Here is a 24740-nt window from a genome sequence, read left to right as displayed (position 1 = left end):
TCATGCCCTCCTCCAGGGGATCTTCCTGACCTAGGGATGGAACCTGAGTCTCCCACATTGGCGGGCGGATTCTTTACCATCTGAGCCACCTTAGGTTAGAAAGAGAAAATAAGTGGCCAACTGTGCCAGATTTAGGACAGCCTAGAGCCCTGCGGGCTACAGTCTATGGGTCACAAAGGGTCAGACACGACTGAGTGACTCACACACACACACAGACACGAGTTATCATAAGCAGCTGTGAACTGGGTAGAGAGCCTGAACTTCCTCTGGACAGCACAGTTAAAAGGTGGAAAGCCAGAACCTGGACCCAGTTTGGGCTGGTCCAAAGCCGTTGTTCTCCTGAGCTGACATTGAGCTGAAGCCTGAGGAAAGAATAAGGAGAACACATTCTCAGTAGAGCAGACAGCTTGTGCGAAGGCACACAGATGTAAAAGTGTCTGGATAGCAGTGACTAGTGATGCTGTGTCACTGATAAAGTATGGTAGGACTTAAGGTTGGAAAGTGAAATGGGCTGTAATTGTTGAGGGCCTTCCCAGTTTGGATTTTAGTCTGTAAGCAATGAAACCATCACCAAAACACTTTGCATAGTGGAGGGTTAGAGTGCGTGTGCTTCGTGAAGTAGAGGGAGAAAGGTCAGAGGCCAGCGTGTCAGTTAAGAAAGAGACTCTTCTACGGAATCCAGAGCAGAGATGAAATACACTGGATGTGTGTGTGGCTGTGCTCAGTCACGTCTGACTCTTTGTGACCCCATGGACTGTAGCCCACCAGGCTCCTCTGTTCATGGGATTTCCTGGCAAGGATACTGAAATGGATTGTCATTTCCTACTGCAGGGGATCTTCCTGACCCGAGGATTGAACCCATGTCTCTTGCATCTCCTGCATTGGCAGGCAGATTCTTTACCACTGAGCCACCTCGAAGGTGGGTAGTGGAAGAGTAAGAACACAGGGTGAGACAGTTTTTTCAGCCATTCCAGAACTTTTAGCAGGAACCTAGCCACTTAATATACGGCTTAAGCTTTCCGATTGTGCCAGGAACCAGTTGTTTGTTTAGTTATTTGAAATTCTTTCATATGCTGCATGGATTTGGATCCCGAGTTATAGCCTCTTCTTCTTCTTCTTTTTTTTTTTTTTAAAAACTCAGCAGGACATCTAAACTATGGAACAACTTAAATTGTTCTGTTTAAGTAAAACCAGCTTTGTCTTTACCGCTGCAGTGACTCTCTCTCAGGAGTGTCACTGATAGTTCGATCTAAATCGAACTAGCAAACAGAGCTTAGAAAATTTAACTTCATTGGCCAGTGAATTTCTGATGCTCTGTACACACCCAAGAAGGATGTGTTACTTTCTGACTGCTTTTATATATTTATTTGGCTTGGCTCTAGGATGGAGATGGGATAGTAAGGAAGTCAGGAGATTCTGGAACTTACGTAAGGCAAAGGGAGAAACAGTTGTAAGATAATTATTGAGCACACACAGTCTGAGTGGGCCTTCAGTGCACAGATTGAAATACAGGCCACACTATCCTTCAGGAACTTACCATGCTGGTGGGAACATGAGAGAGAAGGGTAACTGGTAAAACGCCAACTTTTAAGTGGAAATGACTCAAGTGCCTTGAGAAAGGAAGCAAGGGGAGCAGTGTCCTGGAAGGTTGGAACAGAGATGGGCAGGAACCCTGGAATGCCTTTGGGGTTTGGGTCCTCCTAATCCTTAGCGTTTCACTCTGGCCACTGTTCTCTTTCACAGGAAGCATCATTTTTCTTTTGCTGTCTTCGATCTCCTCTTTCTGGCCTGTGGGATGTCCACCCCTCGTTCGCCCTCCCTGGTGTGCACCAGTCTCCCCCTCTGCCATGTCCTTGTCCATCCTCTGTTACTCTCTGGTTAGCGTTTTTATTAGAAAATGAAAAACTTCAGTGATGATGTGGAAGAACTGTCCAGCTGCTCAAATCCACCCAGTTCCTTTTTTTAGCTTCTCCCCCACTTAAAAATAAACAGCATCAGGTCCCACTTGCCAAGCCTTTGTCACCGTCTCCAACAGCCATTCCTCCTCCCCATCTGCTCCCCCAGATGCTTAGCCTGTCCCCTCCTCCTGTCTCAGCCCTGTGTGCGGTCCCTCTGTGGACAAGTGTGGGGCCCACAGAGCACAGCAGCCCTCAGCCCCAATGCACCATCTGCCTCTCAGCCCCGTGGCCGTCTGAGCATCCATTCTGACCCAGATTCCATGGACTGCAGCCCCCCAGGCCCCAGCTTGTTTGCCTGGCCAGTCCTGTGATTGCCAGGGACAGGATGTTGACTGGAAAAGATAGAGGAGTTGCCATGGAGATAAGAATAAACAGGCATGTTGCAGCAGGAAATGTAAACTCGAGCGACAAAAGTTTAGTTGGGCCCTAGGTTTCCTTTGTTTGGGTTACACGCCTCACCTTTGGAATCAGTGTTTTAGACGGAAGTTTAGAGCCACTGCTGAACCGTCATTAGAATGTTTCCGCCTGCCAGCTCTTCGTTTCTTCTGTCAGAGACAGCGAGCTCGCCCAGAGGAATGAGAGGTCTGTTCTAGGCCTGTTACCCAGGGAAAGTGAAAGTGTTAGTTGCTCAGTTGTGTCCGACTCTTTGGGACTCCATGGGCTGTATGTAGCCCACCAGGTTCCTCTGTCCATGGGGGTTTTCTAGGCAAGAATAATGGACTGGATAGCCATTCTCTTCTCCATGGGATCTTCCTGACCCAGGGATTGAACCCAAGTCTCCTGCATTGCAGGCAGATTCTTTACCAGCTGAGCCACAGAGAATGTACTTCTGGATGCTGTGAGGGGTTCACTGTATCCAGGCCCCAAGCCCACTACCCATTTCTGGGTCTGAAGAGTGGGTTATATTGATGTTAACATGGAAAGAAACTGCCCCAGCCTGTCACCTCAGTCAGAGTCTCTACAGGAAAACTGGTCAACCTCATCGGGGAACAAAGTGGTGCCTTTCCATGTGCTCAGCCTCCAGTTCTTCCTCTGTGCTCTGGGTTTCAGGGCTGTGGGTGCGAGGAGATTGGAACTGATGGTACAACTTGCCTGAATGTGACTGAGGGGGCTCAGGAGGGCCCTCCTCTCTTTAATTTGATGCCAGATGGTAGAGAGGATTGGTTCGGGGGGTCTGGCACTGGGGTGTTGTAAAAGGAATGCTTTCCCTGACCTGGGATGCAGTTTTCTACGTCCCAGGGAAAAGGGGGCACGTTTTTGGCATTGCTCCTAATTAAAGGGCATCTTCGGTGGCTCAGTGGTAAAGAATCCACCTACAAAGCAGGAGATGCAGGTTCGAGCCGTTGGGTGGGAAGATCCCCCAGAGAAGGAAATGGCTACCTCCAGTATTCTTGTCTCGGAGAAGGCAATGGCACCCTACTCCAGTACTCTTGCCTGGAAAATCCCATGGATGGAGGAGCCTGGTAGGCTGCAGTCCATGGGGTCGCTAGGAGTTGGACACGACTGAGCGACTTCCCTTTCACTTTTCACTTTCATGCATTGGAGAAGGAAATGGCAACCCACTCCAGTGTTCTTGCCTGGAGAATCCCAGGGACGGAGGAGCCTGGTGGGCTGCCATCTATGGGGTCGTACAGAGTTGGACACAACTGACATGACTTAGCAGTAGCAGTATTCTTGCCTGGGAAATGCCGTGGACTGAGGAACCTGGTGAGCAATGGTCCATGGAGTCACAAAGAGTTGGACACAACTTGGCAATTAACAACAACAACCTAATTAAAGAACAGGGAGCTTCTGTGCCCCATAGTCCTAGAGAGAGGTTAGCTCTGTATTGAGTTAGAAGGAAACCTTTAACCCTTTCTCTAGAGGTCACTGTTGTCATTCTAGGTAGAACGATTCTGTCCCACTCATTGCATTGTGGTAATGATCTTTGGCCCCTGCCTATCAAATGCCACAGTTACCTTTTGGCAATTGTGTTGTCCTTGGGATGACCAAAAATGTCCAGCAGTTTCCAAATGTCCCCTGGGGAGCAGTGCCACTCCCAGTTTTATTTATTTATTTTTTGCTGCCAGAATATTGGATGGACACAATCTCATCTATCCTCTGAGAAGAGACCATGACCAGATGGCGCTCTCTTTGTCCTGATACATTGATGAAAATGAAACTCTGTTTACTAATCATTGCCTTATCTGATCAAGTTGGCAGTTCTTTACTGACATGATGGATCTTCATCGCACAATGTTTTTTCCCCCCTCCCGTTTTAGTTTACAATTCCTCAACCTGAGTTCTCCTACCAAGGGAGTTTACAAGCACCTAAGCCATTCAGAAAACTAAGATTATGGCATCTGGTGCTGTTGCTTCATGGCAAAAAGATGGGGAAACAATGGAAACAGTGACAGACTTAATTTTTTAGGCTCCAAAATCGCTGCAGATGCTGACTGAAGCCATGAAATTTAAAGATGCTTGCTCTTTGGAAGAAAAGTTATGACCAACCTAGACAATATATTAAAAAGTAGAGACTTTACTTTGCTAACAAAGGTCCATCTAGTCTAAAGCTGTGGTTTTTCCAGTAGTCATATATGGACGTGAGAGTTGGACTATAACGAAAGCTGAGCACCGAAGAATTGATGCTTTTGAACTGTGGTGTTGGAGAAGACTCTTGAGAGTCCCTTGGACTGCAAGGAGATACAACCAGTCCATTCTAAAGGAGATCAGTCCTGGGTGTTCATTGGAAGGACTGATGCTGAAGCTGAAACTCTAATACTTTGGCCACCTGATGTGAAGAACTGACCCATTGGAAAAGACCTTGATGCTGGGAAAGATTGAAGGCAGGAGGAGAAGGGGATGATAGAGGATGAGATGGTTGGATGGCATCACCAACTCAATGGACATGAATTTGAGTAGACTCTGGGAGTTGGTGATGGACAGGGAAGCCTGGCGTGCTGCAGTCCATGGGGTCGCAAAGAGTTGGACACGACTGAGCACCTGAACTGAATCCAGGAGGATGGGTGACTAACCTGTGAGGGTTGACCCTGCACATGGACCTGCATCCCAGAGGATATGAAGGATCACAGGGGTGATGACAGTAGTCACCACAGAACTTTGCATCTCTTCATGGTGAATCAGTGGGAGGGCAGAATGATGGGCCAGAAGGAAGAAAAAAGAGAACCTGTCTGGATGACCCACAGGAGGGCAATAATTAATAGTAAAGGGGGTGCAAATCTTGGCTGCATCCTGTCTTTAGTGTGCAAAGAAACAAAGTGCTTAAAGCGGAAGGTTTGACCCCGAGGGTCCCAGGGACTCAGAAAGTTGTATTTATTGATGGAGCTGGCTGGGCCAAGGGAGTATACCCTTCCAGCCTTGCCCAGATGGCATTTTTGCTTCTGGAAACCTTGAATATGGTACTTAATCCCTAGGGTTCTTGAAAACCAGTGGCAAATGCCAGATGGTGCCCAAGATAGAAATCCCTGATGTCAAATCTGTCACCTTCCCCAATGTGTCCAGGGAACCTAAAGAGGAAAGATGGGATGCAGCCAAGATTTGCACCCTCTTTGCTATTAATTATTGCTCTCCTGTGGGTCATCCAGACAGGTTCTCTTTTTTCTTCCTTCTGGCCCATCATTCTGCCCTCCCACTGATTCACCATGAAGAGATGTAAAGTTGTGTCAAGTGCACTTCTTGTTGGCAAGGCTAATTTTGTCAGTTCAGAGGATGGGGCTTTTAGTTAAAATTAGGTTTCTGGCTTTTCTGTATCATCATCTATTTTGTCTGCCACCCACGTGCCCCGGGGGTAATTAAGAATTGCCTGTGAGCATCTTCATTTCTCCTTAAGTCTTTCTAGCTTATTGGTTCCAACAGCCCATGCCTTTAACGTTCTTGTTAGTTTTCTAAAATAAATGAACTGTTTCTAAAGATTGAATTGTAGTGTGTCACTTCCGATTTTGCATCTTCCCTCTTGTCTCTGAGATCAGAGGCTCCTTGGTATTTGCTGTTATTCTGAGTTTTGTTTTTCCTAAGCCGAAAGAGGAACTTATTGAATCATGTAGCTGAGAGAGATACTGGGGTAATCAGAGAATCAAAGGAAGAGCCGTAGGAAGCAGGGCCTCAGGTGCTGGAAAGAGGATCCCTGTGTGTCCAGCACTCACTCACCTTGGCACCTCTTCCCTTGCTGTGTCTCTTGTCCCCCCCAGCTTCTGTCTCCTGCCCCCCACCTGCTTATCACCACACCCTGACCCTGGCCAGTACCAGGTAACCTGGTTGCTAAACACAGCCCTGTTTAGCAACCCAAGGCAAGGGGTATTTTCCTCGCTCGTTATCTCTGTGTTGATTATTTAATATTTGTTATCATTTCCCACAAAAGGAGAACCACTTTGAGCTTTAACCAGGCAACTTGCACTCTTCTGTAATTGACATTAAAAGGGGAAAAATCAGTAGGGTCTTTGAATTCCCATAACAGGATATAAAGTTGGGGAAGCCTGATGGGGTTTAAACAGAAGTTCCTCATGTTCCTTAGACATCAGCTGTGTTATCAGTGGTGCCTGTACCAGAATTATTTGGGCACATTTATGTGGATTGTAGCCATCCATATTTTCTTGATCTATTATTCTAGATTTTCCCCCTTTCTCCCCTCTTCCCCTTCCCCTGCCTTCTTAGTCACTGCTAACTGAATCAGTAACACTCAGGAAGTATCTTCCTCTGCTCAGAAATGTGGAAACTGGAAGATCAGTGTCTCCTCATTCTCAGAGGTTCTTCTTTCTGAACTTCTTTCTCCATCGTGTCTGACTCTTTGCGACCCCATGGACTATACATGGAATTCTCCAGGCCAGAGTAGTAGACTGGGTAGCCTTTCCCTTCCCCAGAGGATCTTCCCAACCCAGGGATTGAACCCAGGTCTCCTGCATTGCAGGCAGCTTCTTTACCAGCTGAGCCACAAGGGAAGCCCACGGATACTGGAGTGGGTGGCCTATCCCTTCTCCAGGGGAACTTCCCAACCCAGGAATTGAGCTGCGGTCACTTCCCTGGTGGCTCAGATGGTAAAGCGTCTGTCTACAATGTGGGAGACCTGGGTTTGAGTCCTGGGTTGGGAAGATGCCCTGGAGAAGGAAATGGCAATCCACTCCAGTACTATTGCCTGGAAAATCCCATGGACAGAGGAGCCTGGTAGGCTACAGTCTATGGGGTCGCAAAGAGTAGGACACAACTAAGCGACTTCACTTTCACTTTCACTTTCTCCTGAATTGCAGGCAGATTCTTTACCAACTGAGCTATCAGGGAAGCCCTCTCAGAGGTTAAGAGTGCTGAATTACACGCTTCATCTCCATTTCTCCTTCATTACCAGTTTCTATGCTGTGTAGTTATCTCTGATCTGGTCCTGTTTGACAGCATCCGCTGTACTTGCTTGTGGCCTCTTAGAGGAGGAGAGAGACTAGAGGTCATCTTGTCTGGTGGCCTCTAACCAGGGCATGTCAGCATCACTTGAGAGCTTTCCAGAACAACCAGGTGCAGGCAGACAACCTAGTCAATGCCTGCTGTACAACTTACCTATGAGAAAGCCACGCCTCTCACATATGGTGGCAGGAAAACCATGCTCCAAAATGATGCTGGAGGAGAGAGCCATGGATGGGGAGCCATAGGGCAGCAGGTATATCTGAGCATGCAGACCAGACCTGGGGCTGGCGGGAGAGAAACGGGAGGGGTCGGGAATTCATTCCGCAGCACTTTTCAGAGGATGCTGATCAGGGCTTTCAGAATAGCCACAGGTGATCCTCAGCAGGGTCGCCAGGAATAAGTGTTTCCTGCTGGAGACTCACCCTCTGGCTTAGTCCTTTTGCCTGCTATAGATTCGGGTAATTCAGAATTTCGTTTGCCACTGGAGCACAGCTGAAATCAAATGCAAGTGACCCCAGAGATGAGCAGGCTTCAGGAATTTGTTCAGGAATGATCTCTTGAACCTTTGCTCCCTCTCTGTGTCTCTAGCTCAGGCTGTGGTCTTTGTCAGAAACCCTGGGTTGTGCTCCACCTGGTTCTCATTCCAAATCTGCAGTCCTGAAGGGCACTCCCTGGGGCTCAAACACGCCAGGCACGTCACGGTGATCTCACTCAGTAGGGTACCAGAAAGATGAACCCTGAAGAATAAAGGCTTTGTTTACTTTATGAAATCCCTGAGAAAATATTAAAAGGGGCGGGGGAAATGCAATGAAGACCTTGGACGGATGAGCGGCATTCTTTACCATCATTGCTGGAAAACGTCTCTCCAGTTTCTGCGTATTTCCAGCGCCGGCATTACCCACGATTATCTTATGCTCTGACAAGTTCCCTGTCAGGTAACCTGGCTCCCTGAACTCTGATTCCAGAAATGGGGTTGGCTTGTTCTGATTCTGCTGCCTGCTCTTAATGGGGTTCCTCCTTAATAGTGGGTCAGATTTATGGGGGAGGGCCTTCCCAGGGTCTGGTTAACTCCCTCAGAAGATTGCCCTGATCTTGCCTCATCACATGGCGTTGTTCTTATTGTCGTGGAGAGCAGTTTAAACAGTTCTTGTACCTGTAGATTTAATGTGTAGAAAACGTGTGGAGCCATTTCAGCTGGATCCTAAGCAACTAGTTTGGGTGTTTGTGTTACACGTGTCAGAAGGAAGCCTGTTTTGGCAGTAAGAAGCAACTTGGGAGTGTGTCACTGCGTTCCTTAGACCAGAATGAGCATCCTGCAGAAATAGTAATTTAAAAAAAAAAAAAAAAAGCTGTTTAAATAACAATCTACCTCAAGCTGTAGAAGGAGGCATCCTGAGCTGGTAACAGAAAGGCCGTGTGACATCTCAGCCCGATTTCTTTCCACCCTTGTGATGAGATGCCTTCTCGCCTTTTCCCCCAGGCCCAGTTCCTCTCCCCAGGAGCTCGCCGGCGATTGCATGCCGCTCTTGCCTCTTGTTCCACCTCCATGCTGATCCTGTCCAACCTGGTGTTTCTTGGGGGCAGTCAAGTCGGGGAAATCTACTGGGATAGGATCTTCATACAAGGTAAGGTGCTGTTTTCAGACAGCTGCTTGTTTCCCGCATTTATGCAGTCGGTATCACATGTGGGGCAGGAGGAGGCATTCCTTGTCTTGTCCGTGGTATGTGACCTGTAAAAACACCAGCCAGGAGCAAAGTCCTGGGTTTAGCTGTGGCTTTAGCTGTCCTCTATTTTGATGTACCTCTTGTCTGCTATGCTGATACTTAACTTCAAGACGTACCATCCAACTCTCTCAAGATCCGTCTTTCCCTGCTGCTAGGTTATGTCTCCAACTTAAACATTTTTCCTAATCTTCCCTACTGTCTGTAGACCAGCCTTCATTATACTGCAGAGTCTGACTTTGTTCCACTGACGACTCTGACAGTCCTACCAGGAGAATGTCCTAGAAGCCCCTTTGTGGTCTCCTGCTGCTGTGGGCACAGTGCCTGGTTGGCCACACCTCTTTGTTGTGGATCTTTTTGTCTGGACACTGGTTCGCTGGCACCAGCAGCCAGCCTCATGTTTAATGAACATGTGTTCAGTGTTCGTATATGTCTCCACGTCCACAGCAACGTCACACCTGCAGCAGGTAAAGTGCTGGTTGGTGGGCATTATTGTGAAAAGACTGCATTAATAGTTGGTCATCCTTTATTTGTGGTCACCATCTCCTTTGGGCTAAATCTGAGCGTTACATCACGTCCTGAAAAGAACTGGAAGAACAGGAATGACTCACAGAGCACATTACTCAGCCAGTTCACCGTGTGTTCAGAGCCAAGATCCCTTGTTCTCTTGCCCTGACCAGTGACATGCTTTTGTGCTTTTGGTTTGGCAAGTTTTGCCAAGTGGTGATGACGTGACCTGGTCATGGCTAGGGTGTTATCTCTACCTCTGGGTCCCCAACGAGCCAGTGATGCTTTTCACATCAGCAGTAACCTGACACAGCTGCATGGTCCCAGGGTGCCAGGTCGTGTGTGTAAACTGTGGCAGGCTTGGGCAAACCGGGCTCAGAGGGACCAGGAGAGAGCCCTGTTCTGCTTTCATCTTGTCACCCCAATACCCCTTTGATCTCCCTCTCGGAGAAGTGTTTTCACTGATGGTTCTTGAAAAGACCAGGTCATTTGTACATGGAAGCTGTCCTTGAATGAAGATGGGAGGTAATGGGGCACAGAGGACTGAAAGATAAAAAAACCCTCCTCGAGGTAGGCGACAGAGCTGTTGGCTTTTCTTGCCTCCTCCCACCATGCCTAGTACAGTGCAGAGACCACGATGACTCTGAAAATACTGACTGGCGCTTTGCTGGTCATCTGAGCCAGAAGGCTCTAATCTTGGCTTCAGTAGAGAAACACTCCAGGTGTTTGCTGCTTGCAAGGCACTGAGACCAGGGTGGAAGAGGCACAAATGAGGGAGCCAGATGTGCAAATAGACATGTGTCCGTAGAGTCAGATCACCGCTGGGCCGAACGCACGAGGGACTGCTGGAGGTCGCAGAGTGGAGGGCTGACCTTCCCGTGGTTGAGCCTCACAGATGAGGGGACATTTGAACTGGAGTTTTGAGCAGTAAGTCAGAACTTGCCAGATAAAGAAGGCAGGTATGTGGGGGTAATTAACGTTAGGGGCTTGGTCAGATCATCCCAAACTCTCACTAATTTTTTCCCCATAGAAGTTTATTCCTTCAGCAGTTCAGTGAGGGTCCAGAGACTCTTTCTAAGCAGTGACTTCGGGACCTAGACTGTTTTTGTTCTGATTCTTCACCTCCTTGTTCTGGCATCACGGAGGAGATGAGAACATGGAGCGGGTGGTGTCACCAGGTACTAAATGTCCCCGCCGGAAGTGACACTAGCCATCTCTGCTCACATTCCACTGGCCAGAACCAGTCATGTGACGACCGCACCCCCCCCAGGTGCAGCGGAAGACGTGGGGGAGCACACGGGTACAGCGGACTGTGGCATGGCAGGACAGGGCGCATGAGACAAGCCCTGGAGGTACCCAAGAGGCAGTTAAAAATGTGAGCTGGCGTAGGGCAGGAGGGGGGCACAGAACCACTGCGACGTAGGAGACAGGGCATGAAGGTGGCGGTGAGGCCATGGGAGTGAATACAGTTCGCCAAGGAGCATGCCCAGAGTGAGAAGAGACGAGGTGGGTGGTAAAACCTGGGAATGCTGGCCTTTGAAGGGACAGAGAAGAGGTAGTAGCGATAAGATGTTTATCCTCTTTCTCAAAGGCATGAAGATCAAAGCACGATTTGTCCTGTCCCCCCTGGAGCTAATAGCAGGCACATTGGGGAGCGGGTGTCAGGGCTCTGGAATACCTGGTCTGCTTCTGGCTCCTATTGTGATCTGCAGCTGGCTCTCTCTGTGTCCTCCTTGGAGCTGGGCGCTAGAGTCCCAGGGGAATGCTTCTCTGAATCTGGAGGGCTCTAGATCTGTTCCTGTCTGGGCTTTGAGGCCAGGGAAGCTCAGCTCAGAAGGCATTGTCTATGTCAGAGATTCTTCACATCGGCATGGCCCCATCCCAGCTAGTCTGTCCCATGGGTCCCCTCAGTAAGGGTAGGTTTCCTGGAGTTTTAGCAATTACAGTCCTTGTTTTCCCACTGTGGATGTTTTGTCCCCGAGTGATTGAATTTAGATATCTCTTGGAGGAACATGAACCAGATGGTGCCAAACCCACTATCCTTGGGAAGTCTGGATTTCTTTTCATAATGAATCTGATTGACCTGATAGAAGATTAGTATGAATATTCATGTTTTGGTACAATGAAATATTCATACGTTTATAAGATACTTCCTCAGACTCTGCTGGGGATATCATGTTAGTTTTCCTTTTTTAAAAAAAAAAAATTTGAATTCTGAAACTCATCTGGCCCCAAAGGTTTCAGATGAGGGACTGTCGAGCTGTACCTGAAGCTGCTGATGGATGAGCCAGGACCTCAACATCCTAGTTGTCTTGGACCGCTTCCTTTGGCCATGTGATCAGGACCTGTTTTTCCAAGACCCATCTCTATACATTGAGGAAAAAGGGACAAAGCGAGTGAGGAGAGGTCTCTTTGAAGAGAATGGAGGGCAGTTAAGCTCAGTCTTTAGATTTCCAGGTTTCATGGGGAGGTAGCCCTTCCGCCAGGGGTAACCACCCTGGACCCTCTGTGCCTTGGTGGGCTGGGACTTGCCGAGACAGAGAGGAATGGTCTACCACCTCCTCCCAAGGTGCTTAAGGGGCATGGGGATCTTGGAGGAGGTTCCCAGTGCCCCTCAGCGAATGGGCTGTACATGCACACGCGTCTTTGAGGACAGCCTCATTCATTCTCAGGAGCCTTTGCCCAGGATCACTGATGTCTCTAGAAGGATCTCATGATTAGCCTGGAGGAGCTGTCTTAAGGTCCGTATCTCCATCTGCAGTTCACTGCTTTAGACATGGACTTGTTTGCTTTAAGCTACAAAGCTTGTTTTAGTAAATATCTAAATATTTAGCTTACATAGACAGCTCTCTCCTGATCTCTACATCGTTGGTGATGTGAGGCTATTAAAACCAGACCCTTCCTTTTCTGCTGTGCACAGTGCCCTGCTGTCCTTAAAGTGGGCAGTGCCAGCCACGGGGTAGAAATGCTGACTGACCCTCTAGGGGTCTCCTGCATGTCACACACAAGCCATCTGTATCAGTGTTATCTGTGCTGTGGAGATTGGAAAAGTGATGTTCAGTTAATTCAGTGGAGAATAAAGATACTATATCTTTGCCTTCAAAGAAAATCCTCCAACCTTTACTGTTGAAATTTACTTCAAGCAGCTTGAGGAATGTGAATATTTAAGCCTATTTTATATGTATTTACAGGAACTTAGCTGTGTTTAGGGTTCTGAAAAACTGTGGGTGAGGATTTGGTCCTTGAGCCTGCTGTAGAAGGGACCCTGCTGTATCATGCTTTGCAGAGGCAAAATTCAGTGGCTCTGAAAAGCATTTGTTGATGGCAGAACCTTTCTCATGTCTGTCTTAAGTCCTTGACATTGAAGTGTGAGTTGATTTCTTGAACAAGCAGTTGATGACTACTCTGTAACTCAAAAGTATCATTGCATTATGACTCCAGATCTGCAAGACCATAAACCAACTGTGTCTTAAGCATCCCAGCAGTGCTTTGTTGTCCAGACACAGTGAGGAGGAAAGGTAGCCAATAGGGATGGGTATTTAGAAAAGAGCTGGATTTAGAAAAGGCAGAGGAAGCAGAGATAAAACTGCCAACATCCGTTGGATCATAGAAAAAGCAAGAGAATTCCAGAAAAACATCTACTTCTGCTTTATTGATTACACCAAAGCCTTTGACTGTGTAGATCACAACAAACTACTGGACAACAAACTGTGGAAAATTCTTCAGGAGATGGGAATACCAGACCACCTGACATGCCTCCTGAGAAATCTGTATGCAGGTCAAGAAGCTATAGTTAGAACCAGACATGGAACAACAGACTGGTTCCAGATTAGGAAAGGAGTACGTCAAGGCTGTATATTGTCACCCTGCTTATTTAACTTCTATGCAGAGTACATCATGAGAAATGCCGGGCTGGATGAAGCACAAACTGGAATCAAGATTTCTGGGAGAGATACCAGGAACCTCAGATATGCAGGTGACACCACCTTTATGGCAGAAAGTGAAGAAGAACTAAAGAGCCTCTTGATGAAAGTGAAAGAGGAGAGTGAAAAAGCTGGCTTAAAACTCAACATTGAAAAAACTTAAGATCATGGCATCCAGTCCCATCACTTTGTGGCAAATAGATAGGGAAACAATGGAAACAGTGGGAGACTATTTTCTGGGGCTCGAAAATCACTGCAGATGGTGACTGTAGCCATGAAGTTAAAATAAGCTTGCTCCTTGGAAGAAAAGCTATGACCAACCTAGATAGCATATTCAAAACCAGAGACATTACTTTGCCTACTAAGGTCCGTCTAGTCAAAGCTATGGTTTTTCCAGTAGTCATGTATGGATGTGAGAGTTGGACTATAAAGAAAGCGGAGAGCCAAAGAATTGATGCTTTTGAACTCTGGTATTGGGGAAGTCTCTTGAGAATCCCTTGGACTGCAAGGAGATCCAACCAGTCCATCCTAAAGGAAATCAGTCCTCAATATTCATTGGAAGGACTGATGCTGAAACTGAAGCTCTGATACTTGGGCCACCTGATGCCAAGAACTAACTCATTGGAAAAGACCTCGATGCTGGGAAAGATTGAAAGCGGGAGCAGGGGATGACAGAGGATGAGATGGTTGGATGGCATCACTGACTCGATGGACATGAGTTTGAACAAGCTCCAGGAGTTGGTGATGGACAGGGAAGCCTGGCATGCTGCAGTCCATGGGGTTGCAAAGAGTCAGACGCAACTGAGTGACTGAACTAGAACTAGGGATGGGTACGTACTGGCAATCCATCTGGCCTAAGGGCACTGGGAGCTTTATAGTGTCATCTGGGTGCAAAGTTGTGTTCCTTTTGAAAAATCCATCTACTCCTGTCAACAGAAGACATGAATTTTGTAAAAAAAAAAAAAAAAAAGGTGGGGGGCTAATCATTTCCTAATTGTGGAGCCACAGATTCTGCGTTTGTTGGAGGTGGTAGAGACCTGGCTTCCATCAACCATTCTTCTGCCTAACTACACACTCACATGTCTTAGGGTACATATAACACACACACACACGTAACACACACACATACACACATGTAACACACACAAACTTTCCCCTCTTTCTTGTTGCCTGATCTAGGTTGGCAAACTCCATCTCAGCACTTAGCTCCTGAGGGTCCCCTGTACCAAGGCAAGGAAAATTTGGTTGTTTTCCCTCCAGATTGCAATGAGAGATGAGCTAGTCATTTTCTTAGACAGGCCAGAACCTTTACACCCTGCATATTTGCTTTGCTTTCTCTAGCAGAGAAAAGGCACAGTGTATTTTCTCCATGATTACTAGCTTGTCCAGGCAGTTTATTCATCTCCTAGCTCAAATGGCTCTGGACAGGTATTTCATTTAAAGCCAAGCTGGGATATTGCACTGGAAATTCCAGAAGGTTATGGTTAAAGAGAAACTCATTCCCCTCACATCTTATTACATTCTTGGGACTGAAATTTCATCTTTGATGAGAGAAGATAGAGGGCACATGTCACTCACTGTCTCGGACATCTTTGTGTTGACTTATTTCATCTTCTTCACTGGCCCTGCTTTTGACATGGAGTTTTCATTGCTCTGACTGATTCTGCTTCTGCCCCACTGGATCATATGCAATTTCCAGAAGAATCTGAGGAACAAGAGCTTCCCACCCATTGTATTGGTGGTGAAGTCAACATGTTGGTATAAATTAAGCAGTTTCTCCATGGGTTGCTCATTGGTCCATTACAGGCCATTCTTGGAATTTGGATTTCAGGACTTTCAGATGCCTTTGTTTCTTCTTCATCTTTGCCACATGGTCTCCCAGATGTTGTGGACATCGTCTTTCCTAAAAGTATTTCAGGCCAGGACACCAGACATAGGGCATGAGGAATAGAGAGTGGGAGTTCTTATCCAGAAGTGCACCTGGATTATGGGAAAGCTGAGAGAATTTCTATTACGATGTCTCGAAGGGAGTTTGAATCGTCATTCATCTAGGTCCTACTTTCCGTGAGGTCATGTGACAACTTTTTCCTGTTAACTAGGAGTTTTTGTGAATTCATTTGAGAAGAGTTTTATGGAATTTGTGGACATTTTAAAGTGTCTTTAGATAGAATATCAAGTGAAGACTAGTATGGTTAGGCACAGTTCATAGAATAGAAAGAAAATTGATTCTTACTAATTTGAAGCCTCTACCTCTCATTGGCCCCCAGTTATTTATATGCAGTGTGAGATCCACGTGCACATTATAATCAGATCATTGTGTGTACACTTTAATACAATATTGTATGTCAATTAAAGCTTGATAATTATATGTCAGTTATTTCTCAATAGAAAAAAGGCACATTACAAACGCAGTAGTAGAATTAAACCAAAATAATTTTATAAAAATTTAAACATGTCCCCTTTGTCTTCTAACTAAATCTGGTATGTACTTGATATATAAGAGGCTATCTGTACCAGGATTCCCAAGTCTGTACTCTAAGGCCCACATCAGGAAGTCATGGGATTGCTGTGCAGATGTGGTTTCTGAAATGAACACACATCTTGGAATTTATATTATTATTTTGTTTGCTTATTGCAGTTACTGTTATACTTCCAAAGGGGTACAGAAATAGCGTAGCACCTGCTCTGCAGGCTGAAGATGGGAGGAGTGCTGCCCTGGCAGTCACAGGCACTGAGACCCTTTCACCTCCTCAAGTCACCACGGGACAGTTTTACAGTGTTAGAAATTAAGAATATTTAATTTGGAAATCAGTAACATTTTTGTAGCAAAAGGCAGAATGTAGCGAGAGTCATCATCATCATCAGGTTTGTTTCTGTTTGCCGGTGTACTGGGCACTGACCGCTCACATTATGCTGACACTCATGTTCATTTCCTGTGGCCTTGCTGGCTTCAAAGAGCACAGTTTTATCTTCTTCTGTTCCTGAGGCTTCCCAGGTGGCTCTAGGGGTAAAGAACCCACCTGCCGAGGCAGGAGACCAAAGAGATGCAGGTTCGATCCCTGGGTCGGGAAGATCCCCTGGAGAAGGGCATGGCAACCCACTCCTTGCCTGGAGAATTCCATGGATGGAGGAGCCCGGAGGGGTACAGTCCATGGAATCGCGAAGGGTCAGACATGACTGAAGCCACTTAGCATGCATGTGCGTTCTGGAGACCGGAAGTCTGAGATCAGGCTTGCTGTGCTAAAGCCAAGGCGTTGGCAAGACTGGTTCCTCTGGAAGCACAAGGGGAGAGTTTGATTCCCTGAGCACTGGGGGCCAGCTGCAACCCTCGCCTCATGTGCTGCTGCTGCTTCACGGTCAGGCCTGTAGCATCTTCAGATCTTCTCTGCATCCTTTCGCTTCTCTCATCTCAGCACCTGCCATCTGACTCCTCCTGTGTCTCTTCCATAAGGACCCTTGTGATTACGAACTCCACCTGGATAATCTAGCATAATTTCCCCATTTCAGGATCCTCATTTCACGTGATCACACCTGCAGTGTCCCTGCAAAGCCCGGTAAGCTAACTGAAGTGAGTTCCAGGGTTTGAGACGTGGCCTTCCTCGGAGGAGCCGTCCCTTTGCCTGCCATAGAATGATCCAGTAAAAGTGGCTATTTCATAGAACGTCCCTTTTGTGGCACCATGGCAGTAGCTTCTTTCTCAGGAAATTTGATTATAAAATAGCAATTTGGATATGCCGCTAGTCTTATTAAAATAAGAATCTGCCTGCGGAAAGAAACGATGCTTAATTTCACAGAAGTACACATGTGAGATTTGTTGTCTTAAGGGCATTTAGAGAGCAGTGTAGGGAAAGGCTGCAGTTTTACTTGCTCAGCATTTGCTTCCCCCTCTTTGGGACCAAACCTTTCTTACCTCATTCTCAGTCTGCGTCAATCTGAGATCTAGGGGTTAGCACGTGAGCCGGACTGGCCCATCTGTATGGTCCGTCTCCCCACGTGGTGCAGTTGGGGTTTTTGTTGGAAATTGTCAGGAAGGAGAAGCTCTCTTTCTTTTGTTGCGGAGCTGTCAGGATATTGGGCTGGAGCTGTTGGGAGCCCTCTTGCTGCCTTCAGGGGAGAGCCAAGCAGAGAGGGAAGCCGACTTTGAAGACAGCGGAACTGATTGTTGAAAACTCTGTTTCAGAGATCATATTCAGAGATCATATTCAGAGATCATATGTTGCAGACAAGCCACTGCAACATACTCTTAAGCACCCTACAGCCGGGAGTTCTTGAAGCCAACCCATATACCTGCTTTTCAATTACAAAAGCTGTTGTTTCTTCTTCACTCATTTCATGTTGGGAGATAATTCTCCACGGCTCTCTTGTGTTTCTGCATGTCTTATGCACAGATTCACTGACTGCTTCTGTTCCAGGCTTTCTTTCCAAGAATATTTGTATGGCAAGCATCTTTGGAAAATGGAGAGTGTCTTCCTCTGAAGTAGAGGGTATTTGATTACTGTCCAGTGAATAAAAATAACCCCCCTCTGGGGCAGAGGTCAGGCAAGGCTAACTGCCCATTATAAAGTATTTAGATTCCTGTGGCTGGGGTTAATCTCTTATCATATGACCCTCTACATGCGCAGGTATCGCCTGGCCCTCTTGACATTGCATTGTGGCGTCTGGGGCTCAGGGAAATGGCACAGATGCCCTGTTTACTGTTATTACTGAGTGATAAAGTCTTTCATCTCTGTCCCAGTAGTCTCCTGTCTTCTGCCTACATGCATGAAACTGGGAGGCTAATTTGTTGCAAGTAGAGTTAAATCTCAGATCCTTCGCTTACTGACAATTCAGTTTGGTTAGGTTTCTGTAACTTGTAACCAGAAGCATGACTAATGTAGCTTAATGAGATAATGCAGGTGGCATACAGCACTATCTCAGGGCTTTGTTGCGATTGTTGTTCAGGCCCCAAGTCGTGTCCTACTCTCTGCGACCCCATGGACTGCAGCACCCCAGGCTTCCCTGTCTCTTACCATCTCCTGGATGCCCAGCTTCATGTCCATTGAATCAGTGATGCCATCCAACCATCTCATCCTCTGTCATCCCCTTCTCCTCCTGCCTTCAGTCTTTCCCAGCATCACGGTCTTTTCCAATGAGTCAGCTCTTTGCATCAGGTGGCCAAAGTATTGGAGCTTCAGCTTTAACATCAGTCCTTCCAGTGAATATTCAGGGTTGATTTCCTTTAAGATTGATCTGTTTGATCTCCTTGCTGTCCGTGGGACTCGTAAGAGACTTCTCCAACACCACAGTTGGAAAGCATCAATTCTTTGGTGCTCTGCCTTCTTCATGGTCCAGCTCTCACATCCATGCATAACTACTGGAAAAACCATAGCTTTGACTATATGGACCTTTGCCAGCAAAGTAATGTCTCTTTTTAACATACTGTCTAGGTTTGTCATAGCTTTCCTGCCAAGAAGCAATCTTCTAATTTCATGGCTGAAGTCACCATCTGCAGTGATTTCAAAAGGCAGGAAGAGGAAATCCGTCCCTGCTTCCACCTTTTCCCCTTCTATTTGCCATGAAGTGATGGGACCAGATGCCATGATCTTAGTTTTTTCTTTTTAACATTGAGTTTTAAGCTGGCTTGTTCACTCTCGTCCTTCACCCTCATCAAGAGGCTCTTCAGTTCTCCTTTGCTTTCTGCCATTAGAGTGGTATCTTCTACATATCTAAAGTTTTTGCTGTTCCTCCTGACAGTCTTGATTCCAGCTTGTAACTCACGAAGTCCGGCATTTAACATGAAGTACTCTGCATATAAGTTAAATAAACGGGGTGACAATATACAGCCTTGTTGTACTGCTTTCTCAATACTGAACCAGTCAATTGTTCCATACAAGGTTCTAACTGTTGCTTCCTGACTCACGTACAGGTTTCTCAGGAGACAGGTAAGAGGATCTAGTCTTCCCACCTCTTGAAGAATTTTCCACACTTTGTTGTGAGCCACACAGTCAAAGGCTTTAGCATAGTCAATGAAACAGAGGTAAATATTTTTCTGGAATTTCCATGCTTTCTCTATGATCCAGCGAATGTTGACAATTTGTTCTCTGGTTCCTCTGCCTTTTCTAAACCCAGCTTGACATCTGGAAGTTCTCAGTTCACATAATACTGAAGCCTAGCTTGCAGGATTTGAGTATAACCTTACTAGCATGGGAGATGACTCCAATTGTCTGGTGGTTTGAACATTCTTTAGTACTGCCCTTCTTAGGAATTGGGATTAGGGTTGACCTTTTCCAGTCCTGTGGCCACTGCTGGGTTTTCCAAATTTGCTGACATATTGAGTGCAGCACTTTAATAGCATCATCTTTTAGGATTTGAAATAGCCTGCTGAGATTCTGTCACCTCCACTAGCTTTACTGGCCACAGTGCTTCCTAAGGCCCACTTGACTTCACACTCCAGAATGTCTGACTCTGTGTGAGTGACTGCACCATCGTGGTTGTTTGGGTCATCAAGATCTTTTTTGTACAGTTCTTCTGTGTATTCTTGCCATCTCTTCTTGATCTCTTCTGCTTCTATTGTATCTGCACCATTTCTGTCCTTTATTGTGCCCATCTTTGGATGAAATGTCCCTTTGATATTTCCAATTTTCTTGAAGAGATTTCTAGTCTCTCCTTTCTGTCATTTTCCCCTGTTTCATTGCATTGTCCATTGAAAAGTCCTTCTTGTCTCTCCTTGCTACTCTCTGGAACTCTGCATTTAATTGTGGGTGTACCTTTCCCTCTCTTCCTTGCTTTTCACTTTTCTTCTTTCCTCAGCTATTAGTAAAGCCTCCTCAGACAACCACTTTGCCTTCGTGCATTTCTTTTTCCTTGGGATGATTTTGTTTGCTCCTCCTGTACAGTGTTATGAACCTCTGTCCATACTTCTGTCCATAGCGTCCAGAGTTCTTCAGGCACTCTGTTTACTAGGTCTGATCCCTTGAATCTATTTATCACCTCCACTGTATATTCATAGGGGATTTGATTTTAGTCGTACATGACTGGCCTGTGAATTTTCCCTGCTTGCTTTAATTTAAGCCTGAATTTTGCTATGAGGAGCTCATGATCCTGAGCCACAGTCATCTCCAGGTCTCGTTTTTGCTGACTGCATACAACTTCTCCATCTTTGGCTACAAAGAATGTAATCAGTCTCATTTCAGTATTAACCATTTGCTAATGTCCATGTGTAAAGTCGTCTCTTGTGTTGTTGGGAGAGGGTCTTTGCTATGACCAATGTGTTCTCTTGGCAGAATTTTGTTAGCCTTTGCCCTGCTTCATTTTGTATTTCAAGGCCAAACTTGCCTGTCACTCCAGGTATCTCTTGACTTCCTGCTCTTGCATTCCAATCCCCTGTGATGAATAGAACTGGTTTTTTTTTGGTGTTAGTTCTAGGTCTTCATAGAACTGATCAATTTCAGCTGCTTTGGCATTAGTGGTTGGGGGATAAACTTGGATTACTATAGTATTGAATGGTTTTGCCTTGAAAATGAACTGAGATCATTTTGTCACTTTTGAGGCTGCACCCAAGTACTGCGTTTTGGACTCATTTGTTGCTTATGAGGGCTAGTCCATTTCTTCTCAGGGATTCTTACCCATGGTAGTAGATATAATGGTCATCTGAATTAAATTCACTCATTCCTGTCCATTTTAGTTCACTGATTCTTATAATGTTGATGTTTACTCTTGCCATCTCCTGCTTAACCATGTCCAGTTGACCTTGATCCATGGAGCTGACATTCCAGGTTCCTATGCGATACTGTTTTACTTTCGTCACCAGACACATCCACAACCAAATGCCGTTCCTGCTTTGACCCAGCCACTTCCTCCTCTCTGGAGCCGTTAGTAGCTGTCCTTTGCTCTTCCCCAGTTGCATATTGGACACCTTCTGATCTGGGGAACTCGTCTTCCAGTGTCACATACTTTTTGCCTTTTTGTACAGCTCACGGGGTTCTCACGGCAAGTAATCTGGCCTGGTTTGCCAGTCCCTCCTCCGGTGGATCACATTTTGTCAGAATTCTCCACTAGGACCTGCCCATCTTCAGTGGCCCTGCGCAGCCTGGCTCATACCTTCACTGAGTTACACAAGCCCCTTCACCAGAACAAGGCAGTGATCCATGAAGGGGTACAGGTCCTTAAAGGAAGGGTATCTGGGGAGATTTTTTTTATACTGAATCACTTTTTGGTATAATGTTTTTTTGCTTATGTTCATCCTAATAAAGTAACTCTGAGGAGCTACATACCCCGCTGTGACTTTTAAAGTAGGCACCTAACTGTTTCTATTGTAAATTTAAATAATTATAAAAGACCTAATTTTTGTCATATTATAAATACTGATGTTTAAATGTAAAACTGATAGCTCTAAATAATATAAATGATAAATAAGTGATTTAATGTTGACCATCATCCTTTTAAAAATAAAAATGAGCAAGCCCTTCTTTCACAGTATTTCCTTGATATCATATTTCTATTTCATTTCTTCTATAGAATTTTGTCTTGTCTCAGTTATTTCCTTATTCAACTATCATACTTCTCTGTAGCATTGATTTTGTTTGTTTTTCTATCACCATAAGGCTAAAAATATAAACATTTTTCTCCTGGGTTGAGTTGTCATTACAGTTCTTATTAATGCATAACTCAACTCAAAGGTGATACTTTTGATAAATATTAAACATAAAAAGTAAAATTTCTCTTGAAATGGATGAAGTAGGGATTTATGGTTATTTGATTAAAGGAATTATCTAATTGTTGCTTTAGTTTGTTCCACTATTGTAAAGCTTTTGATTTAAACTATAGCCTAGCAAAGTGCTAATATCTTAGGAATTTTCTCTAGGCAAGCACACATGTATATCCAGCACCTAAAGGATGCTTCTTGTGACCCCTGCCTTGCCTTGTTCTAACATCTAAATGTATAGCTTTCTTGAGTGGTTGGTGTGTTTGTTTAATGCACGTACACATATATTATGTGATTCTACAAGGAGAGGGAATTACATGATATGCATTCTTTTTTTTCTCACTTTTTTTTTGCTCAATATCATGTTGAGAGATTCATCCATATTTTGGAGTGTGGTTATAGATTTTTTCCCCTTCTTGTTACTATTATACAGTGTTTCATTGTGTGAACATGCCACAGTTTATCCACTTTACTGTTGTTGAACATGATAGCGGTGAGGTCCTACGGACTGTCATATATATGACGTGGTGAAGATCTGTGCGCGTTTTTGTTGGGTTTATAACTGGAGAGGGATTGCCCTGTCACTGGATGTGCATATATTCAGCTTTCGTAGACGTGGTCAAATAGTTTCTCAAAGTGTTGTACTGATTCCCTTAAGGGTTTTACATCCTAGAGCAATATCCTGAATAAGAAGAATGGCAAAGAGGCTTCTCCTTTGTTTTTGTGGGGTTTTTTTTTGGTAAAGTCAGATAAAAGCCATGTGTCTCTGTGTGTATGTGTGTGTGTGTGAGACAGAGAGGGAGAGAAGGAGGAGAAAGGGCAAGGAGAAACTTAGCCTCAATTTTTAGGATCTGGAAATTCATTCTTCTAAAGTTTTCCATGTTGTTTAGTTGTATGCATTCCCAGTTTGAAGGCTGCTGCTCTAAAGGGAAAGAAGGTCACTTTGTCCTTTGAGTCCCACCTCATCATCTTTATTCAAGCCCAAAGGAAAAGAAGTGTTAATATGAACTAGACAGTGGTTGAGGTTAGCATGCATCAGTTAGCCACTGCTACATAACAAAACCACCCCAAACCTTAGTGGCTTAAAAGAACAAGCATTTATATAATGCACAAACCTCTACCAGCTAGAGTCTGGCTTATCTAGGACAGCTGCATGCATCCATCTGTGGGTCACCTGTGGTTGCACTGGATTTGCTGATCTTAGCTGGGCTGTCGTGTCTCTAGGGCCTTTGCTGGGATGAGTTGGCCGAGTCAGGTCTTTGCTGTGTTGATTTCTGACCCTTCAGCAGACGTGTCCCGGCCTGTTCATGTGGCAGTCATAGTGGTTCAAGAGAGGGGGCAGATAGTATGCAGAGCTTTTCAGGTGCAGAACCATAATCAGTCTTGCTGCATCCTTTGGCCAAAGTGTGTGGTATGCTAGCCCAGACACAAGGTGAGAGGAAATAGATTTCATCTCCTCATAGGAAGAACTGCGAAATCATATTGTGAAGGGTGTTGACACAAGTAGGCGGGAAGGACTGTGACTGACCATGGTTTGCAATCTATCTTCATTGCTTAGTAAGCAATTAATAAGAGGCGCAGAAGAGCTGATGGAGGAGCAATGGTCATTTAAATGATCCCAATTTGTCATCTCTCCCCTGGCCTCTTTCCAGATTCTCTCCCTCTTCTCCCTGCAGAGACTTCCTCTGCCTCTTATGTGGTCACTTGGACCCTTTGGTTTTGGTTGGGGAAGATCAGGAGTGGGCCTGGGAGCTAAGGCCTTGGCCAGTTCTGCATCTTTCTGTGAAATAATTGGTGACGTGTGTGTGTGTGTGAGACAGATAGGGAGGTGTCCATACTGTTTAAGTCTGGGACATTGAGACATTCAAGCTGATCTGACTTAAAGGAGCTTCCCAGTGGTCTGGCCTGGAGTCCACATAAGGCGTGGTGTCAGAGCCCCAGCTACTAACCAAGTTTTCCTTTCCTTTCCTTTGCATGTATGCCTAGGCTATTTAGACTTTCCTGAGTTCTCTGACTCAGTACGATTTAATGATTCTTAGTAGTGTCCATTATTACTATTTTAGCTCTTTACTATTTGTTAAGTAATTTCCAGGGCGCTAGTTCAGCTCGTTTTTCTACAATCCCCTGTGAGATAGCTTAGGCAGACATCATCCCAGTATCACTAATAACTGAGGCTCAGAGAGGTCAGGAAACTTGGTCATAGTTACGCGGCTCAGAAGCTGAGGAACCAGGTGAGTCAGAAGCCTTTTGACTCTAAATCCCATAGCTTTACATTATACCACTATGGCCTCTCTGTGAGGCCTAAGCTATAACAGGAGACCCCCGTTTTCATCACAGAACATCCCCGAGTGTCACTGTTGGAGACAAAGTCCCAGGTGCCTGGCTTGTTCTGTTTCTGATAGTTATCAGTATGGGGGCTGGGGAAGAGACCAGACCTCCAGTTTTTGGGGCTGATAGACCAGCCCCCTGACCCCTAGATGGGTGGCCCCTAGCTGGTCTGCATCTCTCTGCAAGTAAAGCCGTCCCCCCTTATCCTTGGATTCACTTTCCTCAGTTGCCTGTT

General features: G+C 45.7%; 1 protein-coding gene across 8 annotated transcripts in view; it reads left to right on the top strand.

The window, feature by feature from the left end:
• Positions 1-24740, top strand: part of HHAT (hedgehog acyltransferase) — a 375148-nt gene that overhangs the window by 309757 nt on the left and 40651 nt on the right. For 6 of the 8 annotated variants that reach the window (XM_060396732.1, XM_042229246.1, XM_060396733.1 and 3 more), the window contains one exon: positions 8824-8968. The exons of 1 other annotated variant lie outside the window; for it this stretch is intronic. In XM_060396732.1, the coding sequence (XP_060252715.1) occupies positions 8824-8968 (145 nt within the window). Of the gene's footprint in view, positions 1-8823; positions 8969-21445; positions 21813-24740 lie in introns of those variants that run through there. One more of the 8 variants, XM_060396729.1, reaches the window with a different exon arrangement.

Source organism: Ovis aries, chromosome 12, assembly GCF_016772045.2.
Source record: "Ovis aries strain OAR_USU_Benz2616 breed Rambouillet chromosome 12, ARS-UI_Ramb_v3.0, whole genome shotgun sequence".
Lineage (NCBI taxonomy): Eukaryota > Metazoa > Chordata > Mammalia > Artiodactyla > Bovidae > Ovis > Ovis aries.
The sequence above is the reverse complement of the archived record's forward strand: the minus strand, read 5'-3'. Positions and strand labels throughout refer to the sequence as shown.